Below are 21,225 nucleotides of genomic sequence, written 5' to 3' on the forward strand. Positions count from 1 at the left end.
CAAGTCTCATCATTGTGTGGAGACTTTTAATTGTGGAGAAATAAGTCTTGGAGTCTCATCATTGTGTGGAGACTTTTAATTGTGGAGAAATAAGTCTTGGAGTTTCATCATTGTGTGGAGACTTTTAATTGTGGAGTAATAAGTCTTGGAGTCTCATCATTGTGTGGAGACTTTTAATTGTGGAGTAATAAGTCTTGGAGTCTCATCATTGTGTGGAGACTTTTAATTGTGGAGTAGTAAGTCTTGGAGTCTCATCATTGTGTGGAGACTTTTAATTGTGGAGTAATAAGTCTTGGAGTCTCATCATTGTGTGGAGATTTTTAATTGTGGAGTAATAAGTCTTGGAGTCTCATCATTGTGTGGAGACTTTTAATTGTGGAGTAATAAGTCTTGGAGTCTCATCATTGTGTGGAGACTTTTAATTGTGGAGTAATAAGTCTTGGAGTCTCATCATTGTGGGAGACTTAATTGTGGAGTAATAAGTCTTGGAGTCTCATCATTGTGTGGAGACTTTAATTGTGGAGTAGTAAGTCTTGGAATCTCATCATTGTGGGAGACTTTTAATTGTGGAGTAATAAGATGGTCATCTGGGCGTGGTCACTGGTACCAGCTAGGTCACTTGGAAGAGCTCCTGGTTTGAATCAGTGTGTCCAGATAGCGTGGTAGATTCTCATCGCTGCGACACGGATTCAATCCGTTTGACCGACAGTGGTTGTATCTGAGAGAATGCTGTGGTTAATACTGGCCATTTGTATACTAATATACGTGGGTATCCTCCAGCTTCCTCCGCATCAATAACAGCTCGGCTCCAATATCCAAGCTGACGAGTTACAGGTAACAGAAACACTGGTTTGTTGATGGTTGAAGCACAATTTCTATTCTTTCTTGAGCCTTGTTTGAATTTAGATTTATTGCAATGTATTCTATGTCTATAAGATGTAATTGCTTTTGACTAATATACAACATTGACTTTGTTCAATGGGGGGATGAAATACTAGGACGCTTTACCTCTTAGGGTGGAAAGTCTGACCCGGGCGTGTTTTTTTCAGGGGATTCTATACGGGAGAAAAATATATACGAAAATACCGGTAGGCTTTGGTCCGAAAAAAAAAAACACCCAAAAAAACTTGGTTATACCAAAACAACCACAAACAGCCGGATGGGCTCATTTTTGTGAAAGTGAATATTTGATCATCTTTTTAAAAGGAATTTATCTAGTATATTGACTGAGTACTTTCTTAATTAATAAGTTAATTATCGCTATATAAGAAGTTAGTTCTATCGCTATGACGAATTTATTATTATATCTAATTAGCATCTACGGAAACGTTAAACTCTTCTTTCTTAAACGTCAACATAACGATTAATGATTATTTAAATCGCCAAAAAATGAAGTCGATGAAATCTCCGTCTTATAAAAGATTATTTTGTAAGACTGTCGTCATAAAGATGAACAAAAATGTTTTCATTTCTCGCTCCAAACAGATGTATAAATGAACATATCTATGGAGCGCAAAATGAACAAAAACTAAATAATTGAAGATATATATTTCATATTCTTTGAAGACATTAATTTGATTAATGCGCGCAATAATTGAATTGATGTGCGCATCAACTCAATTATTGCTTTTATCAATTTAATTGATGCGTACATCAATGTGATGAAATCATTGCTCGCACAATTTTACTTGGAGTTCGGTATCAATGATTTGGTGAAAATATTTATAAAATTTTTACAACGATTTTGTATAAGGAATTAATTAATGCACACATCAATTCTTTTAAAGCGAGTAACAACTCGAACAGGGATATCATTAATTCAATTGCGGATATATGTTGAATATACCTCTAATTATAAAGTTACTAGCCCTCTCAAAGAACTACATGCATTGCGCGCATCAATTGGTAGATGTCTGGCACAAAAAATACTTACTGAATTTACTTCATTCTGAATTCAAATTTCCTTTAAATGAAAATGCGAGCCGACCAAGCCCACAACATTTGGTTTTATGTCTTTAGTTAAAACATCATAATTAATTTTTTTCTTCTTTTTGTTGTTGCAAAACACGTATGCTGCTCGTGCAAAATTTATCTGGTACTCTTGAAGATAGAGATTCGGATCTACATGTAACTGGATAGAACCCGGCTGACCGTCACATTCCTTCCTCCGTAAAGTATCTTTGTCCTCGAAGACACAACCTAGATTCTTTTACCACTGAAAGTCTAGGGGTGGTCAGCGCCACTACCCAGATCGGGGTTTGAACCAGGGACCTCTGAATCTCTAGTCAGGTGCTCTACCAAATGAGGTAATAATCTACATTGATTATTGTAAAGCGCTTTGAGCAGCATACGCTGGAAAAGGCGTTATATAAAACCAATCATTATTATTATTATTATCCCACACAGCGATAAAACTTGCGCTTCTTACTCCCGCCAGGGCAAACTTATGCAAATACCATCAATTCTAGGAAGAATATTACTTCAGACTTTAAAAAGCAATACATCAAATATGAAATGTTTCAGCTGTTTACAAGTTTGATCTTCTTATTTTTTCTAGAAATAGAAATTACTCGTTGATCCTTGAAACAGAACACTCGAGAGATACGACAAATCTTGGTACCAACTTGCTCCAACAGGAAGTGGAATAATATTAGTTACACTATATTAATGAATTCGAGCATTTTAAAATGCAGGCAAATACTTGTTACTTCCTTGATATTTATCTAGTTATTTTGAAATGGGTGGGTGGGGGTATCGAAGTCGTGCTCTGACAAGTGAGAACTGAAAACACCATGTATACAACAAACTAAATAAAGTCTCATTAACTACAACCATTTTTGAGGAACGCCATATTAACATAAGCTAAAATGACTGACGATATATCTTTAATTATTTGAAGGCATTGTCAATTCAATTATTGCGCGGAAGGTATGATTTAATACTAAGTCATTGATAAAAAAAAAAATTCAATAAATTTCCAGGGGGAATCCAGGAATTGCGGTTAGGGGGGCGCCACTTTATGAGGCAGGGGGTCTGGATTTTACAGATTTTATAGGGCTTGGAATATGTCTCCTATTTAAGTCATTTGTACTATTTTCTATCATTTTTAATAGAGTGAATTTAGTAAAATGATGCAAATTTTAAGGATTTTTGGAAAAAATTAAGTTCTCCCAATTAAGTAATTCAAGAAATCAGAAGAATTTGTCATTTATTTCTCCGGGAGTGGAAGAAATTATTGCTTCTTTTATCGTTTAGTACATTTATCTAAACAAGATACCAAGATTTACCTAAATTTGAAAATTTTAGGGGGGGGGGCGCCGGCTGCGACCCCTCCCCCCCCTTTAAATCCGCCACTAATTTCAGTATTCGACTGAATAAGTCTAAGATAGAAGAGAAGCCCCTTTAGTTGTATGCCGGTCTCTCTTTCAATGAATTGGGGCTGGATGCAGGTGCCATTTACAAGGGCTTCTCCGCTGCAAAGCGAATCCGCGCGGTCCAATTACCAAAATTCGTACATGCAATAACGTGAAACTTCTCACAAAGTATATATATAGATGTATAATCATAATAGAGAAATCCCCAAAGTATATATATATATATATATATATATATATATATATATATATATATATATAGATGTATAATCATAATAGAGAAATTCCCAAAGTATATATATATAGATGTATAATCATGATAGAGAAATCCCCAAAGTATATACATGTATATATATATAGATGTATAATCATAATAGGGAAATACCCAAAGTATAAATATATAGAGAGATGTATAATCATAATAGAGAAATCCCCAAAGTAGATATATAGATGTATAATCATAAAAGAGAAATCCCCAAACTATATATATATATATATAGATGTATAATCATAATAGAGAAATCCCCAAAGTATATATATAGATGTATAATCATAATAGAGAAATCCCCAAAGTATATATATATAGATGTATAATCATAATAGAGAAATCCCCAAAAAGTTATTCATTTATACGTAAAAAAAAATTCTAGTGTTCGTCAGGGAAAATGCGATTATTTGAGAGTGCAGTGTTCGCTTCTCCGTCGGCCTGAGACCGACAACTTGTTCGCTGTACCAGTAATAAATCTGGGTGGATTCTGAATACTGTTGTTCACACTGGTTGGAGGATTGAAAAGAAATATCTTGTAGAATAAAACTATCGGATTTATTCTCAGTCTGGATCCTAGGGCCGATATCACTTTCCTTATTTTATTTATTTATTTATTTTATTTATAAATATGTTACCTGTATTTAACAGAATCAGTCGGCCATTCATGTACATATATATCCCACAAAACTTCAATAAAAAAACAAAACACTGATATACGTGAGCAGATAGAACAAGACATAATAAACAAATATGGAAACTTAGGTGATATAATATTAACAGGTGATCTTAATGCAAGAACAGGTATGGAGTTAGACTAGATATAAAAGGGGACTCTGCCTCACATATTCCAGTTAATGACGATGCCTATGATGTGGATGTAGCAGTTGGGGAAAGACACAGTAGAGATAAGACTTTAGATAGTAGAGGAAAAGAATTATTAGAATTATGTATTGCAAACAAGCTTAGAATAGCCAACGGTAGAACATTTGGTGATATATATGGGTAATATACATGTCATAATTATGCTGGTTCCAGTGTGGTAGACTACTTCATTGTATCTGAACAGTTGTTAGAAGATGTCTTGTATGTACATGTATCTGATTTTTTACCTTTATCTGACTGCCATTGTAAAATCTCAATGAAACTTTTATCATCATTTGAAAGGGAGTATACATGTGACAACATGCAAGAGATGCCCAAACGATACAATTGGGATAGTTTATCTGTAGGAAACTTTCAAAATTTGTTCATGCATCCAACCGTCCAGAATGATATAAAGCTTTATTTAAACACACCGATAGAGTATAATGAACAAAGTATAAATAAGGCCACCAACGACATTCACAAAATCCTAAACAAAGTAGCTAAACTATCTTTTAGAGAAGTGTATTGATGGGGATACATGGTTTGACTATTTTACTTCTCTATCTAAATTACCAGATCATTACAAGGATAGAGTTAAGACTATAGAAGCCGGAATTAATAAACTAAAAAACAGCCAGACCTGTAAGTCGTTTAGCAAATTGGATTTCAAGATATCTTTGTCTGAAATTCAAAAGGCCATATCTACTTTAAAGTCGGGTAAAAGTCCTGGTTTAGACAACATCTCAAATGAAATGATAAAAGCAGCTCAAATATATATAAATCCTTGTATCTCAAAACTATTCAATATGGTCTTAACATCAGGAATCTATCCAGAAAAATGGTTAGAAGGTTATACAACACACATCTTTAAATCGGATAATCCAAAGCTCCCCCCCCCCCAAACTATAGAGGAATAACTATAACTAACAGCATAGCGAAACTTTTTAATATCATTTTAAACGGCAGGCTTGATGCATTCTTAACTGAAAACAAAATAATACACGAGAGTCAAATAGGATTTTCAAAAAAATCCAGGACATCAGACCATTTATTTGTAGTTAAATGTTTAATTGACAAATACATTAACACTGGCAATAAACGACTCTATGCATGTTTTGTAGACTTTCACAAGGCATTTGATACCGTCATTCATGAAGGCATTAAACTAAAACTCCTACAATTAAATATCAATGGTTTATTCTACAACATATCATGTAGTATGTATAGGCACAACAATATTTCATAAAAGTAGGGAACAAGTTAACCCTTCCATATACACCAGAGATAGGAGTCCGACAAGGTGATGTCTTAAGCCCAAATATTTTAAAAATATTTTTGAACTATTTTTCTAAATTACTGGAAGAAGAAACCATTGGCTCTGTCAATCTTTCTGGAAAGAAAATCACCTCTCTTCTATATGCGGACGATCTTGTACTGCTTTCAGAAAACCAGAATGGACTACAAAACAAGCTAAACTTACTTGAAAAATATTGCAAGAATTGGTGCTTAGAAATTAATACCAATAAGACAAAATTAGTCATTTTTAATAAAAGCGGACACCTAATTAAAGACAATTTTGTGTTCGGTAACATATGTATTGAATGTACTAACAAATATAAATATCTAGTAGTAATATTATCCTCCTGTGGTTCATTCAAGGAAGCAAAATCTGATATATACAATAAAGCTCTTAAGGCCTCATTCAAACTTTATAAAGACATCAAATCTATCGATCCACCAATTAAAACATTTTTGCATCTTTTTGACCATATGGTAAAACCCATCGCCTTGTATGGCTGCGAGACACGCATGCTGGAAAAAGACAGATTTATATGATATCTTTAAAAATTGGGAGGTAGAAAACCTGAATATTAAGTTTTGTAAACATCTACTGGGTGCCGGTAAAAGAAGTACTAATATTGCAATAATCTCTGAATTGGGTAGATATCCTATGTTCTGCTCTATAATCCAAAGTATTTTACTATATTGGCATATACTTGAGAATTGCCCAGAATCATCCCTGTTATACAGTGCTTATACAGAGAATATCAATCTGAATTCATATAATATAAATTGTTGGTACAAAAACATTTATTATTTTAAGGGAAAATGGGCATTTTGGTACCCAATTGTAAAAATCTCAAATTCTCATTTTTCAAAAAAACAAAACAAATGAAGAATCAGGTACAGAAACAATTTTTACTTTACTGGTCAAAACGACGTGAAGAGGGTCAGAAATCAGGAAAACTCACAACATATTTTTCGTATAAAGAAAACTTTACTATGGAAAGTTATATATTTTTAGAATCCCTAGAATTAAGAAAAACTCTATGTAGATTTCGAATTAGTGCACATGACCTTCGAATTGAAAGAGGAAGATATGAATTTACAAAAACCAATTCTGGCCAGAAGATTTCTTTAGAAAGAAACAAAAGAATATGTGAATTATGTAACCTTAATTGTGTTGAAGATGAATTTCATTTCCTTACTGATTGTCCATTCTATGTTGAAGAGAGAAATATGTTTTTTAATGGTATATATACAAGCTCAACAAAAATTTTATCTATCTAACAAATAAGGACAAATTTACTTGGTTGATAGTTAATGAAGACAAACCAGTAATTGTCAAATTGAGTGAATATTTAGTGCAAACTTTCAGAAAAAGAAGTGATGCTTTAAAACTGCAAAAATCATTATAGTTTATTATTCATATATTGGTATAATACTGATACTGTCCATTTACTTGTATATATACATGATTAGCAATTCATATATGTATGTACTTGTTTCCCCAACATGCTGCATCCACATGCAGTTTGCAGTCTATGTAACCTGTAGTTAATGTTGTAAACTTTCTTTCTTTTTTGAATTTCCTTCTTTATAAACTGTCTTACTGTTATGCCCTCTGGGCCCAAAATTGGAATAAACTTATCTTATCTATGTACTGATTCCTGCTTATTTAAATCAACATTTCGTAAAGAATAGTAATATCACAGAAGGGGGTGTTGAAATAGGAATTTGCAGGTTTTATTTATTTTTATAAATATGTTACCTGTATCTGACAGAGTATTTCAGTTTATACTGAGTTTTGCTTTCAGTATCTCTTATGGACTGTTTCCTGCTTATAGAGATCAACATTCTGATAGGAATAATTCAATTATTTATTGATTCACCAAGCATGTTGGCATACAATCATGTTACACAATATGAGATATATAATGACAATAAACTAATTACTAACAGTTCATTTACATATATGTAAATACAAGTATATATTTGATATGTACCTGTGATATTAGACTATGTATGCAATTTAGTATTGCATATTACATAAATTAAATGTAGTTATAGCACTCTACTTTTGGTGCGCAATTCAAAACGTTCATGTAAAAACTCACAAAACCTTCTAACATGAACGACATTGACAGGGTTGCATAGTACTTTACAGTGGTTTTCCTTTGATATATCATCGTCTGAATTGTAGATGTTCAAAGGGTAATATAGGAATAATAGCGTCACGAGATGTTCGGGTTAGTGAGGGGGGGGGGGGGTGTAGGGGAGGCGTTCAAATATGGATTTTCAGGTTGTTATTATTATAATTAAACTTTTATTACAACGCCATCTTATGTAGCTGTAATTATCTCCCTGTATATACACCATAGCCATTTGGAATAGTTAGTTTTAAAACAACAGTAAAAAGAAAGAGCCACTACAGATGTGAAAACAGCCTGTTTAAATAAATCAATTAGGTTTTATACGAGTTTCATATTGTTTTAGAATCCGCAAATTTAGGCACTTATAGGATAGTTTTCTGTGATGCGTTTGCAATTCATTCATTCATTAATTGATTTATCATCATTTATATAGGTAACAGAGACACTTTAATGCCTCTGATGGGATTTGAACCCGGGACTCTGGCACTCAAATCCAGCACTCTACCAATTGAGCTAAAGGGTTAACCCAAAAGTGAGAGCTAGTAGGAATGTCATATCACTCACTCTACCACATTTACATATTGTTTATCTTTCATATTGTTTTAGACTCCGTGAATTTAGGCACCGATAATATAGATTTCTGTGCTACCTTTGCCATTCATTCATTAATTCCCTTGTCATCATTTATTTAAGTTTATTTATGCATATATGATGAATGGGAAATAAAGAGCTCTGTGCCTGCAATAAATGAATGGTTAGAAATCATACCTTGTGAAATAGTAGATGGGTAATACCCGGTCTAAAAATAGACGCTACGATATGATACATTGTGAGGGATGGCCTATATATTCTTATGGGGTGGCGAAGAACTGGTATTTCCCATTCCTCACATAGTACACGACCCCATTGGAAATGAATATTATCCTAAGACGTCAGAACCACATACATCTAATCATTTTTGCTGTTTCATAATTACATTCTATCATTGGTAAAAAAAAAAATTGTTTACAAGTTATAGTTAAAATGTCAATCTGTGAACGCCGGGGCGGTAAGAATTTGACTGCGATACTAGTTAGTGTTTCTAGATTACAGAGGGCAAATTTTACCCAAAAGACATCGATATAGTGCTACTTTATTTGGAGCAAGTGCTGAATGGTGCAGTTTCAGGTGCCAACACAAGCCTCTATTTCCCCGCCCTCTATGCTATTATAGATATGGACAGGCTGCGCCCCTCCTTACGGTGAATAAACTGTAGATAACGCCTGTGGAGTTGTAGAACGGAAAAACCCATTCAGCAGTTTAAGGCCACCAAGATATAATGATGCATTTTAAAAACGTATCAATTTAAAATTTGTAAAATTAGTTTTCCTTAACTTTGATATTTGTATTGATCTTTTTGTGAGGAATGAATTGGAAATTAGGACTCGCTGCATCAACTGAAGAGGAAATCCCACAAGGAAACAATTATCAATATTCAGTTTCTTCCTTGTTTCTGTCTAAAAAGTCGTTATCACCCGAGTGTGAACGATGTGTATCAAAGCACTTAAAGGCAATGCTAATATATACATGTACATCCTAGTCTATATGTTTATGACACGGAGTGGATGTAATGTGAACATATATATACATGTATATACTACAAAATATCTAGAAATGAATGACTTTACCTGTCAAAAAGTGTTCACTGTTTTACTATACCATTTAAAATCATAACAGTGACACACACACAGACCCTTTTTGAGCCCCCACCCCCACCCCCCCACACACCCTTTCTGAACCCCCCTCACATTTTATTGCCAGACCCGATTCTCCCCGTCTAATTTTCCATACAACAAGCACATCGTATGATTTTAAAGCGTTGGCATGGATGAAACTGGTTTTGTGACAGAACATGACCTGGTATTTCTAGTCGGGGTGAAACATGTGAAAGGTGGTATAATTTACTTGAGTCTCTCCGAGGAGTTACACATTCATTGATATTAAGCAATTTCTATGAGGCCTATGAAAGTTGAATAATTCTTTCATATTAATATTTCAAATGTCACTCGTGCATTTCGCATCCCCACAAATCATTCTAACTTCAAAAATCCTTGATTCGTTAAAATTATATGTATTGTTATTTATATGAAGCATGGAAACGTAAATCAAAAAATGTATATGGTTTAGCCTGAATTCCTTTTTACTAAAAATCACGTGTCTCCTAAAAAGTCGATTGAGCAATACATGGCTGTATATAACATCCTCGTGCAAACGATATAAGACATTGCATTTCACAGTTAGGTAAGTTTAAAGGCGTCTCTTCTTGGGGGGATCTATATATATTCAATCCAGTACTTTACCTGTATGCATAATATTTTAATTCGTGTCGTGTGTTTTGTATCGCTGCTTTTCAGGTTCACACATCCACCATGAAAATATCGGTCGCGGTGTGTATTATCCTTCTTCAGATTGGAGCTTGCCTTTCTCGACGTGTGAAGAATTCGCCTATCAAGTTTAAAGGTATTAATTTTTATTTTATATCGTAAAATTTAAAATTTACATCAGTCTTTTTATACAATATTATGTATTGCCAATGATTATTTCTGCTTAAAGTTTAAAAGTGTAATTATTACATTGGGATTTTATCATTTTCTAACAAAATATTATTTTATTTCTATTTTAGTTTTTTAATGGCTGTACGTATCATCAAATTTTCATTTTGATTGGACAGCTTTATCTAGCAAAATTAATCTCATTTGTAATTTATAAATCACCATTTGCAAAGTATAGTCTAAAACCCTGAATGGAAGGCTGCACTTGTCATAAGATCTATTTGTTTACCCTTATGGTTACTCGAGATAAAATGTGCCGTATTACTTGATTTTACTATTAAACGATATTAAAATGCAAGTTTTGATAATGGATTTCTCCCCCGGAATATTCAGAAATATTAGACATTGAGAAATCTGAAAAATCAGGGTAGCTAATCCCAGCTGCTTTCTCTAATTTTATACATCCGACTCTTCATCTAAAACACCAACAGGTACAAGATGGATATCTTGAGATGTAGGCCTCCGAACTCTCCATAAAACAATTTTATAATGAAATTGGAAGTCATTTCTTACGAATGCCCATTGTGCTAATTTTCGTAGCTGAAAAAAAAAAATTCGTTCGTGGCTTTCGTATTTTTTCCCCATCAGCCAAACATGATTTTCTTTTTTACCTGCACATCGGACAAAGTTTAAAATTTACCTAGATATTTGTCGGTCTTGGGGCCAATGAACAGGCGCTAAGGTCGAATGTTTTGAAGAGCTATTTGCCGACTAGGAAGTCGTTTACTTTTAAAAGTATGAAATGCAGATTTTTCGACCTGATTACATCCATGCTATAGTGACAAAATTGAATATTTTCCAGCTGGAGAGGTGATTTGTTAGTTGTAAAATCTATCAGATATTTTTGATGAATTACAACTGTTACACACACCTTGAAGTTCATTGACTAAGAATTAAGAATGTTCGCTAGGGAGCGTCCTGTGTTCCTTGCTATGGCCAAGGGAGCATACTAATATAACAAAGAGAAGCAACTACATTGTACGCTCCTCCTAGACACTTGATCCCACCTCTGGTATATCCAGGGGTCCGTGTTTGCCCAACTCTATTTTGTATTGCTTATAGGAGTTGTAAGATTGATCAGTGTTCGTTAGCTTCACCTTTCATACATGCAGCATGTTTTTATCATTTAGATTGTAGACATGCGCGTTCACTGGGTTTTCTGAAGAATGGGACGTACACGTTATGGATGAATGACACCTCACCTTTCAAGGTAAATGTCAACAACCTGATCAACGCTAAAGTTTAGAATACCTCAAACAATAAATTCAAACAATCTTCAAGGTAAATGTCAACAACCTGATCAACGCTAAAGTTTAGAATACCTCAAACAATAAATTCAAACAATCTTCAAGGTAAATGTGTAACAGAAGATCAACGCTAAATCTAAAATGTAGATAAAAAACAAAATCCAACGATGATTATAAACGCCTTTCAAGGTAAATGTCAAAAAGTTGATCATCGCTATTTCTAGCTGTAGAACTGTAGCGCTATTTCTAGCTGTAGAACTGTAGCGCTATTTCTAGCTGTAGAACAGTAGTGCTATTTCTAGCTGTAGAACTGTAGCGCTATTTCTAGCTGTAGAACAGTAGCGCTATTTCTAGCTGTAGAACAGTAGTGCTATTTCTAGCTGTAGAACTGTAGCGCTATTTCTAGCTGTAGAACTGTGCTATTTCTAGCTGTAGAACTGCTATTTCTAGCTGTAGAATTGTAGCGCTATTTCTAGCTGTAGATCAGCACTATTTCTACCTGTAGATCTAGCGCTATTTCTAGCTGTAGAACTGTAGCGTTTTTTCTAGCTGTAGAACTGTAGCTCTCTGATAAAATATTGGGACAATTCAGGCTTGGATTTCTTGAAAAAATCTGAAACTTAAGTTTGAGTTTTCTTCTATTTGAGCAGCCAAACTTTGAGTAAAATCTCAGACTTACATTGTAAGTCTAAATTTCGACTTAAGTTCTTTTCGAGAAATCCAGGCCAGATCTCTGATCTCCGAGATCTACAGTTCTGCAGCTACGCTAAATCCAGGCCAGGTCTCTGATCTCTGAGAGCTACAGTTCTGCAGCTACGCTAAATCCAGGCCAGGTCTCTGATCTCAGAGAGCTACAGTTCTGCAGCTACGCTAAATCCAGGCCAGATCTCTGATCTCAGAGAGCTGCAGCTACGCTAAATCCAGGCCACATCTCTGATCTCAGAGAGCTATAGTTCTGCAGCTACGTTAAATCCAGGCCAGGTCTCTGATCTCAGAGAGCTGCAGCTACGCTAAATCCAGGCCAGGTCTCTGATCTCAGAGAGCTACAGTTCTGCAGCTACGCTATATCCATAATGTCATCGAAACAAAATTCAACGACAAAATTTATAAACACCCTTCAATGAATATGTATACATACCTTCTAAATTGCATAAAACATTATACAAAATTTTGATTTTCGTTTTTTATCATTAGCAAACAATTGACACAATGTCATTTCAAAGGTGTTTGAAATGCCGCCTTAGATTTTGAAGCCAATATAAAGTAAAACAATAATTTTTTAAACATAAATTTGAATTCTCATGTTGACACCAATGTATCCTATGCAGGTCCATTGTGAACATGGGATGTCGAACTCCTTCACTGTGATTCTCCGGAGACAGTACGGGACAGAAAACTTTATCCGAGGATGGCATGATTATCAGTACGGGTTTGGTCACACCCAGGGAGATTTCTGGGCGGGGCTCAACCAGATATATTACCTGACCAACGCAGCAGGTAAGCTAACTTATCTATAATCTAGTTGCTGCATCAAGTCAAAACTGGTCATCCTTTTTAAGCCCCCGAGATCGAAGACCCGGGGGGGGGGGGGGGGGGGGCATATTGTTTTTGTCCTGTCTGTCATTCTGTCTGAAACTTTAACCTTGCTAATAACTTTTGAACAGTAAGTGCTAGAGCTTTGATATTTCACATGAGTATTCCTTGTGACAAGACCTTTCCGTTGGTATTAAACCTTTTGACCTTGACATTTGACCTACTATAAAAAAAACACCTGACATTGGTCATAACTTCTAAATGGTAAATATTAGAGCTTTCATATTGCACATGAGCATTTCTTGTGACAAGGTCTTTCTACTGGTACCAAGATATGTGTTCCTTGTGACCTTGGCCGTCTTTGGAATTGACCACTATCGGGGGCATTTGTGTTTCACAAACACATCTTGTTCATGCATATAAAACGTGTCACTGGGTAACAACGTTCGCGGGGATCGACATGAATCGTTGTCAGTAACAATAGTACTATGTAAGTGTGGACGTCACTATATAAGGACAAGTAGTGTTTTACTTGCTTGTAACAATCGAAAGTATCTATATCCAACCAGTGACGGGTTTAATGGGGGGAGGGGGTCGGAGGCCGCCCCCCATTTTTTTTTCAAAATTAAGGTCAATCGTGATCTCCTGTTTAGAAAAATGTAAACGGTAAAAGAAGCAATAATTTCTTCCACTCTCGGAGAAAGAAATGACATTGCAGAAAACAGTAAAAATGACTACTTTGGAGACATATTTCAGGCCCTATAAAATCTGTTAAATCCAGGAGCTTCAGAGGGTTTTGCCCCCTGGGCCCTGTTCCTCCTGATATCCAAAGCTGCATTCTGATTGGTTTAAAATTTAAAAGCTATAGATCCAAAGCTGAATTCTGATTGGTTTAAAATTCAAATGATATGGACTGTTCCCCCTGATAGTCAAAACTAAATTCTGATTGGTGTAAAATGTAAATGATATAGACTACCCCCCCCCCCCCCCCCCCCTTATATCCGAAGCTAAATTCTTAGTGGTACAGTGTTATATTTAAAGGATATAGACTGCTGAAAAGTAACATCTTATTTCATGTCAATTTCTTTCCTTTTGAAGGTAACAACGTTCTGACTGTCCACATGCAGGATTGGTACGGCAATAACAGGAATGCTCGCTACAGTCATTTCCTGGTCTCCGCTTATCCATACTTTCAGCTTTCCATTGGGGGTTTTCAAGGTGATGTTCCGGATGATCTCTCATACAACCATGGTATGCACTTTGCCACTTACGATAAACCTGACCCTCAGCATTGTGCACTGAACCAGAAGGCGGGATGGTGGTACAATTACTGTTCCTTTGCCTTGCCTACTGGATTCTATTATCATGGGGGACCCTACACGCCCTCTGGCGGATTCTACAATGGGATATACTGGAAGGACTGGCAGGGCTACGGATATTCTCTCAAGTTTTTATCCATGACTGTTTCTAATTCTTAAAGCGGTCATCTGATGAACATGGGGTAATACATCTCATGAAAAACAGTATGAAAGGGGAAAAAAAATTGAAATACTTTTTAAAGTGAATGAAAAATATGCAATGTGCTTGAATGTTAACACCGACTTCTGAATCGGGTGAATGATTAATATGATTTTTTTTTAAAATGTCCTTGACACGTTTTCTTGCATTACCTCAAAGGCGGTCATCTGATGAACATGGGGTAATAATCTCAGGAAAAACTGTATAAGAGAAACTTTTTGAAATACTTTCTACGGGGATGAATGAAAGATGTGCTGTGTGCTTGAATGTTAACACCGACTTCTGGATCGGATGAATGTTTTTATTTTTTAATAATGTTTTTAAATGCCCATGACATGTTTTCTTGCATTGCTTTGAATTGAATTGTACATATTTTATTGACAATAAAGCCAGAAGGACACAAGTCCTTAAAAACTCCGATACCTCTCTTCTTGGTGCAAAATTGTGCGTAAAATGGATATTTTGATTTCCTACATGAGAGACATACGTAGGAGAAGGCGTTGCCTGCTGCCTAATCCTTATTATGTTATTCATAATAAAATACTGTTTACATCAGATATACCTACATAGATGTTTGAATTTAAGGTGGATATATTATACATACACACCTTATGAGTACATGATTACCGGTCTGTAATTATTGTGTTTGTTTGAACCTTACGAGTACATGATTACCGGTCTGTAATTATTGGGTTGGTTTGAACCTTATGAGTACATGATTACCGGTCTGTAATTATTGGGTTGGTTTGAACCTTATGAGTACATGATTACCGGTCTGTAATTATTGGGTTGGTTTGAACCTTATGAGTACATGATTACCGGTCTGTAATTATTGGGTTGGTTTGAACCTTACGAGTACATGATTACCGGTCTGTAGTTATTGGGTTGGTTTGAACCTTACGAGTACATGATTACCGGTCTGTAATTATTGGGTTGGTTTGAACTTTACGAGTACATGATTACCGGTCTGTAATTATTGGGTTGGTTTGAACCTTATGAGGGGATGATTACCGGTCTGTAATTATTGGGTTGGGTTGATCCTTATGAGTACATGATTACCGGTCTGTAATTATTGGGTTGGTTTGAACTTTGTGAGTACATGATTACCGGTCTGTAATTATTGGGTTGGTTTGAACCTTACGAGTACATGATTACCGGTCTGTAATTATTGGGTTGGTTTGAACCTTACGAGTACATGATTACCGGTCTGTAATTATTGTGTTTGTTTGAACCTTACGAGTACATGATTACCGGTCTGTAATTATTGGGTTGGTTTGAACCTTACGAGTACATGATTACCGGTCTGTAATTATTGGGTTGGTTTGAACCTTATGAGTACATGATTACCGGTCTGTAATTATTGGGTTGGTTTGAACCTTATGAGTACATGATTACCGGTCTGTAATTATTGGGTTGGTTTGAACCTTATGAGTACATGATTACCGGTCTGTAATTATTGGGTTGGTTTGAACCTTACGAGTACATGATTACCGGTCTGTAGTTATTGGGTTGGTTTGAACCTTACGAGTACATGATTACCGGTCTGTAATTATTGGGTTGGTTTGAACCTTACGAGTACATGATTACCGGTCTGTAATTATTGGGTTGGTTTGAACCTTATGAGGGGATGATTACCGGTCTGTAATTACTGGGTTGGGTTGATCCTTATGAGTACATGATTACCGGTCTGTAATTATTGGGTTGGTTTGAACTTTGTGAGTACATGATTACCGGTCTGTAATTATTGGGTTGGTTTGAACCTTCCACACTGTTGTGAAGAAGTTTGGACTGTACTAAATAGTTTGATATTTTGATCCACAAAGACTTTTCTCCTCAGAAGATCACATGCACCTCTATTATGTACAAAAAATACCAATGATAGAAGGTTACACCTCATCGTCGGAAATCCACGGTGGATTACGCGATTACTACGAGAGGACCGAAGCGTAATCAACCGTGGGTTTCCGACGATGGTTATACCTAAAAGATTGTCTTGCTAAAGCACATTTTTTGCAACAAAAAAAAAAAGGTAGGCATCTTCTAAACTACAGGCACCTGAAGTATGGATATTACTACCCCCGCCCCTTGGGGGGGGGGGGGGGGGGGCAATAATTTCTCTGAAATGTGAATTCCCGGTCTATTTCATCTCTCTTTCGATTCTTGTAATCGTTTCACGCTTTTTGTAAGCTTTAGAGATTGGCCTTCTACCGGTATAATAAAATGCACGTGAGATTGACAGGTAATTCACACATTTCAGAGAAATTATTGCCACCAAAAAAAATTATTTAGAAAAAGGGGGTAGTGATATCCATACTTAAGGGGGTAGTGATATCCATACTTAAGGGGGTAGTGATATCCATACTTAAGGGGGTAGTGATATCCATACTTAAGGGGGTAGTGATATCCATACTTAAGGGGGTAGTGATATCCATACTTAAGGGGGTAGTGATATCCATACTTAAGGGGGTAGTGATATCCATACTTAAGGGGGTAGTGATATCCATACTTAAGGGGGTAGTGATATCCATACTTAAGGGGGTAGTGATATCCATACTTAAGGGGGTAGTGATATCCATACTTAAGGTGCCTGTGGTCAGATGTACGAGTTTGTATGTACTACATGCATGTCAAATCTAGCAATGTACGCCACTTTTCAGCGGTACTGTTTGGAAAATGTAGATTAATATTGATAAATAAATGGATAATACGAATATTGTCACGCTTTATACTACATGTGTATGATCAAGAGCGTCCTCATATAATTTGTATCTATTTTATGTACGTGTTTGTACGTTTACTTTTAATATTAAACTTTGAAAACTCGAAATGAGGTACCAGGCATCTCTTCACATTTTCGACATCACTCATGATTTTGTTTATGTTACATGTTGATACGTGGAACCCTGCCTAACACTCGTGTCGATGTTTTATTGTGTATTGCAGTGTATTAGGGGGAAACTCCATGAGGAGGTTCCGGTACAGTACCACTTAACTAGCGGATACAAAATAAGACAAAACTCAATCTCCAACTTCGTGTAAAGTCCAATCTTACTCATTATTTTTAATTGTTTTTGTTTTTAGATATGAAATTAAATCTAACACCATGGTTACATTCGGTAATCTCAATGTCTGTGTACAGTTGATGTGTACAAAATGGCTACCTTATTTGTTGTGGCCTCATTTTACTTTTATGCAGTTTCATACTGTATCCCCAAACTCCTCGGCCCTTGTATTGAAAATTGACTAATGTATACGGGTATCGGACAACATATTGATTTGGGTTAGAATATTTTCACGGTTTTTTTGTCGTTGTCGTTTCATGCAGTTTTAAATTCTGTACAAAATACGAATTCTACATAAATGTTATCGTTATGGTCAGGGCAGTTTTGACCTACAATGAAAATAGCGAAAATTAAACAGGTCAGCAAAAATAAGACTGACAATGACTTATAATAAGACTGATAATGACTTATAATAAGACTGATAATGACTTATAATCAGGACTACTTTTGCATTTCTGTGATGTTGGAAAAAAAGTTTCGTGATACGAGTATCATATAGCATGTTTGTAATATTTTAATGTAGTAAGAGAAGTACGATGTTTTTAATACAATTTGTTTATAATTGTAAAGTTCATGTACATAAAAGTGAAGATAACAAACAGTGAACAATCTCAGAAATCCTATGAAAAATAGAGAGCAGCGCAGGGCGAACATGGAACTCTGGAAACACCAGAGGTGGGATTGGGTGTCTGGGATGAGTAAGCATCCCCTGTTGACCGGTTACACCGATAGCCCTATATCATGATCATGTAAACGGAGTAATCCGTAGTCAAAATCAGTAGGTAAAGAACAGCCTAACAATTGGTTGAAACACGTCATACAACATTCGAGCTGATGATAGATTGTATCATTGCAACGGCCATCGAATAAGCTAGCTGCAGAACTGTAGCTCTCTGAAAGAATAGTTTGACATAACAGAGAGCTACATATCCACCCTTTATAAAAACCTTCGATTTACAGCGCACAAAAAGCTGCGCACGGTTGAGGCCTTATATCGTTGTATTCTTGAGTTGCTGTCTCATAAATTTAATATCAAAAAATTCTTAACATATTTTCCTACTATACTTATGTCTAAACATACCTTCAAATATTCATTAAAGCCCCATACGACCTGAAAACTCCCAGCTTCAAATGATTTCGTTTGTTTAAGTAGCCATTAAAATACTCAAGGGTCCTTTTTGCTAGGAACGGCTCATTTTAAGAAACTGGAATTTCCTCTATGTCAGAAAACGTTCATGTTAAAGTTTTCTGGCCCAGTGATCCTTGAAAAGAAAGAAAATTTTTTAATGACCCCATCCTATTTTTGCATTTTTCTTGATTATATCTCCCCTTTGAAGGAAGGGTGCGTGACCATACATTTGAACAAACTTCAATCCCTTTCACCCAAAGATGATTTGTGCCGAGTTTGGTTGAAATTGACCCAATGGTTCTGGAGAAGATGAAATTGTAAAAAGTTTACAGACGGACGGACTGGCTTCCGGACAGACGACAGACAAAAGGTGATCAGAATATCTCACTTGATCTTTCAACTCAGGTGAGCTTAAAATAGAAGAAGGGGGGGGGGGTTACCGTCATTGGGGGGACAATTCTATATTGAGGGTTCTGTGTGTGTGTGTGTGTGTGTGTGTGTGTGTGTGTGAGGGGGGGGGGATTCTATGCTACTATACAACACTGGTACCTGTTTAAGAAACAACGAACTAAGAGATGAATTTAGAATGAGAGAAAATCGTGATCGTATTGCTATAAACATATGTGCAGATGCGTAGTCGCGAAAATAAAACCGGGTAAAAAATGCTTCAGTTTGATCATTGTTCGGTGTGAACACGGGTTGTCCGATTCTTCTCTCGGCACAGGACGCTTTAATCGCATGACTATCAGAGTGGGTGTGGTTATTCCAAGGAGTGCTGGGCTGGATTGGACAAGATTCACCACATGACCGCTAGAGGTGAGCCGGGCGAATTAGGCTATATGAAATTATGTTTATATACCTTGTTCGTCACCAAATATAATGGCTATAGAAATGACGGATTGGACTCCGAGGGATATTTTGATTGTTTTTTTTTTTCTAAAGAAGCGCAAATATGTCATCAGCTGTAGATGAAGGGTCACAAAGGACTCGGGCCAATACAGACAGTATTCTGCCTACCGTGACGTATGACCTCCGTCTTAAAGGCATAGGGTCTAAGATATTGGTGAAATTTTGCATGTTCGAAAAAGGTGGCGAAATTTAAGATCATAATTAGAAAATCACAAAACGTTCTTCAGAATGTTTACAAACACATTGGATACGATAGTAATTACAAAATAATTCCCTTTTCTCATTTGCCTAAACTGGTACCCTGTTGACTTTGCATCTCTTATATTTGTGTGTAGCCACCAATCAGCGGGGCACCAGTTTAATATATTGTCCTCCAGACAAAAAGTTTATAAAAGGCTAAAGATCAAAATGACTTCAATTTCAAAGCGCTGCAGCTATAGATAACTCATAATTAATACTACAAATTTCTTAATTTTTTTTTTTTTTTGAGTTCTTCTTGCAAAATATTGTGATGTCATTATTTAGATAATAGATAGACCCTATGCCTTTAAAAATGACAATGAAAGAAACGCGGGTTTCTCATTTGATACTGATAGCTTAGTTACACGAGGGCCTCGTATTACGGAACAATCGTTGCTGATATATTGTTAAGACGACAGTTCTCTTCTGCTCAGACGCATGACCTTCTAATCCCGGGACAAGCGCTCTACTAGCATACCATCGTGACCATTCATTCTGTTACGTCTTAGTATTGGAGACATGATTTTCCTAGTAAAAGTCCGAACGTACAGGCTTCAATTTTCAGCAGAGGCTACGACCAGGATACGTGTGTAAAAATGTCGCTATTTATCTGCGTTTCAAAAACTTTCAAATTCATTTACAGTGTAACAGAAGTGTTGCTAGAATACCAATTCGATTAAAGTAATATCATTTGATCTGCTCACTTATATCACAACCTTGTGTAGCGAAACATACGCGAGCGGATCAGGTGATCCATTTAGATTAGATTGTAGGTATACAATTGCTGGAATATGAGGTGTCAACCTTGAAAATCTCTTTTAATGTATTACTCTTCCTGACGTTCGTGTAATAATTTGTATATTACACATACGAGAAATACTATGTATATAATGTGGTAGTATCGGTCTATATTATCTCCATTTCATTATTTTCTACTTACTTGTCTACGTAAATTCCTATCTTCGTATTCGAGTTGTTTATTTCATGAAACAGGAAGAGAGTTATCTTTTATTTTCAAACGTATTTTATTACAAAATTTCTCATTGGTTACTTCTA

At 35.7% G+C, this 21,225-nt stretch overlaps 1 protein-coding gene across 1 annotated transcript; it reads left to right on the forward strand.

Annotated features, from left to right (window-relative positions):
* The first annotated feature begins 10,109 nt into the window (after nt 1-10,109).
* On the forward strand, nt 10,110-15,247 carry LOC125654166 (angiopoietin-related protein 1-like). The gene is made up of 5 exons (XM_048883959.2): nt 10,110-10,220; nt 10,334-10,439; nt 11,662-11,741; nt 13,107-13,275; nt 14,410-15,247. Exons 2-5 carry the CDS (start codon nt 10,349-10,351, stop codon nt 14,787-14,789), a joined length of 720 nt encoding a protein of 239 aa, XP_048739916.2. The 5' UTR covers nt 10,110-10,220; nt 10,334-10,348; the 3' UTR covers nt 14,790-15,247.
* The last annotated feature ends 5,978 nt before the right edge of the window (nt 15,248-21,225 follow it).

This window comes from Ostrea edulis, chromosome 7, assembly GCF_947568905.1.
Source record: "Ostrea edulis chromosome 7, xbOstEdul1.1, whole genome shotgun sequence".
NCBI lineage: Eukaryota > Metazoa > Mollusca > Bivalvia > Ostreida > Ostreidae > Ostrea > Ostrea edulis.

Bases quoted from the DNA above. Each gene is read 5' to 3' on its own strand.
- LOC125654166 (XM_048883959.2), top strand. From the start codon at position 10,349: ATGAAAATATCGGTCGCGGTGTGTATTATCCTTCTTCAGATTGGAGCT. The intron at 11,742-13,106 runs GTAAATGTCAAC...TATCCTATGCAG, and splicing joins ATGACACCTCACCTTTCAAG to GTCCATTGTGAACATGGGAT. The intron at 13,276-14,409 runs GTAAGCTAACTT...TTCCTTTTGAAG, and splicing joins TTACCTGACCAACGCAGCAG to GTAACAACGTTCTGACTGTC.